The sequence below is a fragment of the Zerene cesonia genome, unplaced genomic scaffold, assembly GCF_012273895.1.
Source record: "Zerene cesonia ecotype Mississippi unplaced genomic scaffold, Zerene_cesonia_1.1 Zces_u004, whole genome shotgun sequence".
Classification (NCBI taxonomy): Eukaryota; Metazoa; Arthropoda; class Insecta; order Lepidoptera; family Pieridae; genus Zerene; species Zerene cesonia.
The window spans coordinates 1,017,666-1,026,431 of record NW_024045134.1 but is presented as its reverse complement, the minus strand read 5'-3'; the positions used below and the strand labels follow the sequence as shown (position 1 = coordinate 1,026,431).

The following is an 8,766-nucleotide window of genomic DNA, read 5'->3' as shown; positions in this document are numbered from 1 at the left end:
ATTACTCTTTCTGCTTATGTTGTCGTTTTAGAGAAAGCGGACAAAAATATGTTTAACACATTTTGTTTTTTTTTATTTTTATTGTATTATAAAAAGCATGTGACGACATGTGACATCTGCCAATAAGAGGCCTATGTCCCAGCAGTTAGAACATATATGGGCTGATGATGATGAATTTTTTCGGGAGAAGCAACCTCTCGAATCTGTGGTATTTTAAAAAAATACAATATATTCATTAACACTTGTTAAATTGTACAAGAATAAAAAAATGAGTTTGAGTTTAGAATCTGAACTATTTTATCGTCAATTATTAATAATTATTTTTCCTAGATCCATAATAATACGTGAAAAATTATAACGATTTTTAATAAAGTACGCTATTTTTTAAATCACAACGAAATATGGTATTTCACACTTAACTTGAATTGGGGACAAAAGCAGGTTTGTAGGTCACAGGACGTTATCTATAATGGACCAACTCCTTCCAAGATGTCGTACGATTTCTATTGATTGGACTTCAGTTATAATACTGAACATTGAAAACAAAAACAGGTCTATTTCAAATGACAATTGTGTGGTTAATTCGATTCATAATGTAATAATAATTGTATTTGTAAAACTAGAAATTGATAACTCTAGAAACTACTTCTATAACGATATTCAATGATGTGTTTATAATCGTAGTCTGTTGAGAGTTTGTATACACTGATGGACATAATATAGTATGACATGAGAATATTATAATAATTTATTTTCATATGTAATTCTGCCTAGTTTATATTCAATATCAATAGGATACTTATGATAAGACACTCATGTTAATGTTATAAAATGTATGTTCAATTGATTTTTCAAAGCGACTGGTATCTGGTTACAATTATAATGTAATAAAATGTACGTAACATTATATTTACAAATTTAACAGTGTCATACATGTTTAAATACATTTACAGTAACTAAGAAAGAGTATTCAGCTATTTTATAAATTATTTTTATTGTGCAGTTTGTACAAAAACAAACAACGTAAACACAACCTACAATATTGCACCCATTTAATTATTTATCAATTAATACATTTTTATAAACACTTTAGTTTATTCAAATTATTTAAAATTCAAGAATCCTTTTATATCTCCTTTAATAATTATTTGCTTTAGTCAGTGATACTTCGGAAATTTAAGTGTATTGGAGTGCTACGGTATCATTTCTTATTGTCCATGAGTGTATATATTTCGAGTGGTGTATGACTTACCTTGGTCGCAGACTAAAGCGCAGCTAGTGGTAAACTACTGAAAAATGCAGATGGTCGACATGACACAAAACTTGGCAATGTATCCCCATAACCATCGCGATACATTGCCAACAAACGTAAAATAATAAAATCATCCATGAATGATCAGGCATGATCAAGCATTACATTGTCATTACCTGACTTACACTCCTAAAGCTACTCGTGCTAGCGCTCCGGGCCTGCAAGAAGAAACATTGGTCCTATACACCAAGCACACAGCCTTCAGAAGACCAAGAAGATTGACGTGCCACGATATTTGATAATAACCTGGTCACAAATCATGAGAGTATACATGATGTTTCTGTTAGCTAAGCAGTTGTGGGATACTAAGTCTATATTCGAGCATAAAAATAACTTCTGGTTTTTAAAATCACAATTTAATAAGTTTTGCTATGCATCGACAATTTGGAGATGCACTATAATGCTATGATGCACTAATTATGCTTCTAAATATTCAAATCTTGTTTCTGATCAGTTATAAATATCTGTTAAAATCGAGTTAGTTCTGTTTACTTATACAAAATGCTATTAAGTATTAAATCGACACAATTAGGAACATTTGCAAGACATAAAATTTGATTGGTAACGAAAAATTTTACTTAGGATTGAAAAACCTGACTTTTTGGCAATTTGATAATGGAAAATTTATACGAAAGAGATTTGTGACCATATTAATATCATTATAATGTGCAATAGAGTGCATAACAGTCAAGAAAGAAAGTAATTGTGCAGCAGATCTACCTTTTTGGTCCAAAACACATAAATCTGTAATTAATTATACATACACACATATATTTGGAACTGCATTTAAAATAATCATGCCAGTAATATTACAGTTACTCATAACTTATAGTATGAATAAATACAAGTCCCAAAACACATTAAATAGTTTTGCAAGCATTTACGTCAATGGTTATTATAGAAGTACGTAACACAGATATAGGTCATATAATAGAAGAAATCTAAATAGAATTTGAAAATGTACTCTTCACAGCTTATGAAAATAATAGGTACAAATGAAATAGCATTAGCGTTGTACAGTAAATTTATTAATATAAAGAGCACTTAAATTGTTTTTATATAAGCTTAACTTGTTAGCCTACATATAGCAATCACGAGTACACTCAGTTAATTACGGTTTTTGGAAGAACAATTAAAACAGTACAAAAGCAGGTAACACTTAAAGCATTTGCGTTCAACCAGCGACAACATAATATTTACAACACGTACATACAGTGTCCGTAACACAGTGTTCAATTGATGTCAATGATGTGCAAACGTGAATTAAATTGCCAATTGTATGTAGTTTTAAACAATCCTGTTAACAATTAGTGAAGTGATTAACTGTTTCGTAATTAAACTAGCATTTGTAGTTCCATTATATATTTTATGTGTCTCCATTTAGTAGGGTGTTGCAAAATTTTAACACAAGTATACGACAAATAATTCGGCAAGAAATATTGGCTTTGAGCTCTTATACAACCAACCAAAATCCTCCAATATATTTCCGTAGGCTTCCCTGATTCCTATTTTACGATCACTTTTGGGATATATTTTCCATATGAAGGACGCTGTCGTCTATAAGGAAGTTGTATAACCGTCACAAATTGTATGAATTGTTTTCATATTTTTCCTGAGAAAATGTGCTTTCTCTTCAGTAGATTTATATACCCTAAAACATTTTCATAGACGAATTATTGCACAGAGCTTTTTACAGACATCTTACCTCTAAAGGACGTTTTAAATATATATTTAAATCCGTTATGACAGCAGACACGATTATCACAATATAAGGATTTCTATGATAGCAACAAATAGCTGCTAATTTTATCAATAAATTTAATCTCTAAAACGACATTATAACAAAATATCAAATTAATAATAATTTGATTGATGAACAGTTTCAAAAGAGAAATTTCAAAAATATATAACATCTTTAACCAATAAGAACATAATCTCTTTACCTTTACATTACCAATATTAATTACTTATATTAGTAACCTTAACATAAACATGGGAGTCTTTTGATCAAATCAATGAAAAGAATACTCCTATACTGAATGATAAAATAAATTAAGCGGGTATATCGGCTGGCTGGTAACTGGTAGCTTGGCTAAATAAAAATCTTTAGACGTCGATAAATTGGGATTAAAGGTGAAAGAAAGTCGTAATGAATTATTCATAGTAAGTTATACGAAGGCCTTTTTTTAAATTCAATTTATCACACTGGTCTTTTTCAGAGTACATATTAAAAACCTTGGATATATGGTACCTCAATTTAGCGATAGCAGTAATAATTATAAAAAGAAAACTTTTTTTGCTTTGGACTGTGACTGTGTTGTATAGCAAAATTATTATTTGAATATTCCCGTTTTTACTATATGGTTATGCGGTCGAAATTCATATTTATCCGTTCATATGGATTCAATTCATTTAGCTGAAATATAATACTTTTATATAAAAGGGAAAATTAATTACGCTCATTGAAAAAATTATAAGTCAAATTTATTATATTTGAAGTTTTTTAGCTTATTTGTTAAATATTAATACTTTACTTTTGCTAAGATGATTGGCTAAGACCGACTAGTGTATTAATTTAAACAAGAATACGAACGAAATTCATAGGAAAGACGAATGAGCAGATTTTTTAGAGATTTATTATAGATTTATTCTTCGATTTTTAAATGGGCTCATGAATGCCTAATTTAGGAGACGGAACTGACGTGTTGGGTTCGAATCCAACCTCATGATCGAATTTTATTCTATGCTTGATTTTTATCCTAATATTTATAGTAAGCATAATTTACACATGGTGTCCTAAATATGTCGTTACACCTATCTTTTGACAAGCAATCATGTGAAACTCTCTCATATTGTAAGGGTAGGTAATGAATTGTGAAGTGATATTTTTCGGACAACAATAAGAAAGTAACAATAGAGTGGGCTATTCCGCGAATTCCATTCTCCGTACCAATTTCCTCCCTCGGGCCACTTCCTGTGAACGTGGGTACCATTACAACCTTTAAATAGCAGAGCTGATTTTTGTCAATGGTACAATATATAAAGATCAAGTTACGGTTTAAAGCGAAGGTTTTTAAATAACGTACCTAAAATGGAAGCCTATTGGTTGTTTTTGGCCGAAACTGTTTTAATTTATAGTATGTATATATATATAATATATATATTATTTTTTTGAGGCGGATAGCCAGAAACACATGTCTTCGAACTTCTTGATTCTTGGACATGCCGATTTCCTCACGATATTTTCCTTCACTGTTTTTCAAAAGTGATGATGTTATCTACATACGCAGATAAATTGAACAATCAATTTATTTCCTGAACGCTCGCCTGGTCTCAAAACTCCAACTTTTAAATTTTAAGTCTGAGATCCAAACCACTGAGCCGTCACTTTAGATGAAACGATATCTCACATTTATTTCTTATCCAATTGAATTAACTCGAAAGTTATCTCTTTATGTCTTGCAAATAACACAATGTAGTTTTTATTATTTAAGAGATTTAGAGATATTTGTGAGATTAGTTACTTCGGCTTAAATAAACTATATACTTTATTTTTAATACAATTTACCTACATATAACGCTATTAAAATGTTTTCCTCTAAATGATAAAAAAACTAACAATAGCTTCAAACTACACGGCAAGCCGCATCACTGCGTTTACCAATTTCCTGCACGAAGCGGTTCCGGCTGCCTGACGTTTGTGATCAGCCCGCAATTTTTATACAGCTTGGTTTTGTTTACTTTAGATTGCGTGTTACACAGCTCTTTCAAATTTAAACAAGCGTATGAAGTAAGAAATGGACATGAATCGGTTTTAATTATTATCAGATCGGTGGTTAAATGAAAATTTTCCGAGAGCTAATAAATCTAAAAGGTAGGTCATACCAATATTATTATAATAATATAAAAGTATATAAATTCTTTGGTAATACAAGCTATTAATAAGGCTAAATTTCGTATCTTTTTTGAAGAAGGAAAAGGTTATATAACTGCCTGATCCTATCAAGGGGTGTGCTCCCCTCCCTCCTCCCCCTTTTTCCACGCAAGGTGAGAAACATCCGCAACGGGGATTACATACAGACAGTAGGACCATTAGGGTGTATGTCACATTCTATCAGATAATATGTCCTTTTTCGTTTTTAAAAACAAATTAATAATGAAATTTGATGAAACAGCTTGTGGTAGGACCGATTATTGCAACTTCGATTAAAAGGATATTACATATTTACACCAGACAGAGAGTTGCAGGGATTAGCGTAAACGGCTTGTTAAATTTTATTATCCTCACAAAAAACTGATGCTTTCTTCACAAATTGTATATAAATTTCGACCTTCAAATAATACATCCAATATTTTTTATTTCAAATCCAATTAAGTGGTATTTTAAAAATTATTTGACATCGAGTTTATTTGAAATAATTGAAAATCTAATTTTATATTTTGCTGTTTTAAATATTCCTATAAGTAATCACGCGGAATGGTTGAGGATTACTAAAAGGATTTCCCATGAACCCCCAATTTCCATACAGGCGAGCCAGAACCCAGCTAGACGGCCTTCTTCCGTGGGAATAATATATAAATGCTCCTTAAACAGGCCCCAGTTCAATTGCAATTATAATAAAAAAGTAATATTTTTAATATAATTGTTTTTAGAACAATTGTAACACATAAAGGTGTTGTTTAAAGACACGCCAGGGGCAGCACTGCACGCTCTAACCACGCATAGTTTTATATAATATAATCAAAATATGGGAGTAAAAAACATAGTACAATACAGTAGCTACTTATCTTATAACTCTAGAAAATACACAAAACAATAGTATCCACCGATGGTTTCAGATCTTCATTATTGTCCCCCAACTCCGGGCAGAGATTACGTTCCGACATGTTTATATGGTAGAAATTTCGGATTATCCAGATTTAGGCGTTTTCTAATGGTTAACCCTGCAAAGTTTAATTTATTTGCGTAATCCCATTCAACGGTAACTTTTTGCTCGGCGTTAGGCTTACAATTTACTCGCGTAAATTAGTGTCTGTTTTGAATTATGAGTAGGTTTTGAAGTTTTAGATTTATTAGATCATTCTTTTTCGCTGTAAGATTGCATATATTAAATTGGACTCATATGGCAGCAGTTCCGAAGCGCGGTAAAAACGCGATCCCTAATAATAGAACATTGCTTTCTATCTGTATTTCAAAATGTGTGCCCACTATTTAGAAATACTAAGTAATACCATATTTTGCGAATTAATAATTTAGTGCTTCCTGGTTCCCCCTTTCGGATACTGCCGTGGATCGGGACTGCATACAAAACACTATTATTGACTGTTATTAAAACGAAGATTTTGAATTTAAATTTCATAGTCGTGCAATGTTTTTTTAAACAAAATAATTTATCAATAAAAAAAACATGACAGTTTTGAAACATGCCCAACCTAGAAAAACTGTACTACACTTATTACATTTAGAGTTTTAGTGTCCCACACAACAATTTAACTAATTAATTAACAAATACGACACTCGGAATCTCGGGTGGCCGAGAGGCTAAGCGTTGCTACGGTTCGGCAAAAAACGCGGGTTCGAATCTCGCCTCGTGATCAAATTTTTTCTATTCCTTCAAAATTTCTCATAATACGACACTGTTCCTTAATAATTTGTTTTATTTGTATTATTGAGGTTTACTTGACTCCTAATCAAATACAAAATATTATTATCTATCTTTTTTTTTTTTTTAAGTGGGGAAATCTTGCGTATCTATGCAAGATTTATGCAAGATTAACCCACGGCCTCCGGAGATAAAGCCGTGGGTTATGTCAAAACCCCAAAATATTATCTACCTAACACTGGGGTATGGGGCAGATGATATACATCTGTTTCACTGATCGATTCTTTTTATGGATAAATAGTTGATCAGCCTTCTATGTTTTTTTTATGCGTCCCCATCGGGAATCGAACCCCGGACCCCTCGGTTCTACGCTCACGCGTTAACCACTGTACCCAAGAGGCGGTCCTCGCACACATGCGTGCACGTTATTCTCAAAAATAAGGTAAGTATATTGTACTAATATATTATACTTGCATTTTAATTAAACAAATTCTAACAAACTGATATTTTATTTACCCAATTAAACTTTACAATAGAAGTAAATAAGTTAGATCGTATTCTCCAAAATAATTAAGAATTAAATGCTGTAATCTATTAATTTTAGACGTTTGTCATATAATTTAAAAAAAATTACCTGGAGCTTTGCTCGGTTTTAACTTCGTGAAGTTAGATAGTTTATGAGCGTTTTTTCCAAGATCGTTTAGGTATTTTTAAATAAACACGTGCATTAAGAAGACACAAAACAATATAAACAATTAGTCTAACCTCAAAGCAAACACTCATAGACTTCGTTACTTAACAACGCCATCTGCTGGAACTTTAATTATTCGCCAAAAAATAGTAGAAGAGTCGCTAAGTCGATAAAACACGAATATGACATTTTCTAAAAAAGATTCCTAGCTAGATCGATTTATCGCCCCCGAAACCCCCTAAATTTCATGAAAATCGTTGGAGCCGATTCCGAGATTCCAATTATATATATATATATATATATATATATATATATATATATATATACAAGAATTGCTCGTTTAAAAATATAAGATATTGTGGTATTTTTAAATTTCATAGCAAAGCCTCCACTAATAGTAATTGTAAAAAATTACAGCAGTGCACTTTCATTAAAAAGCTTTTTGTTGACTGAAATCATTACAAAAGCTCGAAAGTTTTCATTTAATTGTCCATAAATACTTAATTTTAAATCAAACTCTAACATTATCTTTGTATCGACATTTATACTGATGTACCATTGATACGGAGCTGAACAGTTTCTTTGTTTGTTCGAACGCGCTAATCTCAGGAACTATTGGTACGATTTGAAAATTTTTTCCAGTGCTAGATAGTCCACTTATGAAGTGCTGCGCCCCGCGGTTTCACCCGCGTAAATCCGTATCCCGTAGGAATATCGGGATAAAAAGTTGCCTATATGTTATTCGAGTTGTCCAGCTGTCTACGCACCAAATTTCATTGCAATCGGTTCAGTAGTTTTTGCGTGAAAGAGCAACAAACACACACACACATCCTTACATACTTTCGCATTTATAATATTAGTAGGAAGGTTATATTACAACCTACATGTGGGTAAATAGCGAGGATAGTTATTCGTGAATAATAACAACTCTAAAAGCTTAAAACTTGCACTTTCAGGGAAAACGTTAGAGCAGAAAAGAAAAAAAATCTCATTAAACACAAAGTCTGTAATGGTTTTAGTCTGCCCACGACCGGATACGGCGAGGTTTATTCACATAGTGGCCGCCTTTACACCGATTTGTATCAAGTTTTCAATTGATTCTCAAGCATTTTTTATATATTTGTAAATTTCGCTAAGATGGGATTTAAAAAAATTTAATG

At 31.7% G+C, this 8,766-nt stretch overlaps 1 protein-coding gene across 2 annotated transcripts in view; it reads right to left on the bottom strand.

Moving 5' to 3' along the window:
• Positions 1 to 8,766, bottom strand: part of LOC119838718 (calmodulin-A-like) — a 133,785-nt gene that overhangs the window by 25,854 nt on the left and 99,165 nt on the right. Inside the window, exon 2 of one of the 2 annotated variants that reach the window (XM_038364801.1) lies at positions 1,429 to 1,470. The exons of the other annotated variant lie outside the window; for it this stretch is intronic. Coding sequence (XP_038220729.1) covers positions 1,429 to 1,470 — 42 coding nt within the window. The remainder of the gene's footprint in view (positions 1 to 1,428; positions 1,471 to 8,766) is intronic. 2 annotated transcript variants of the gene reach the window in all.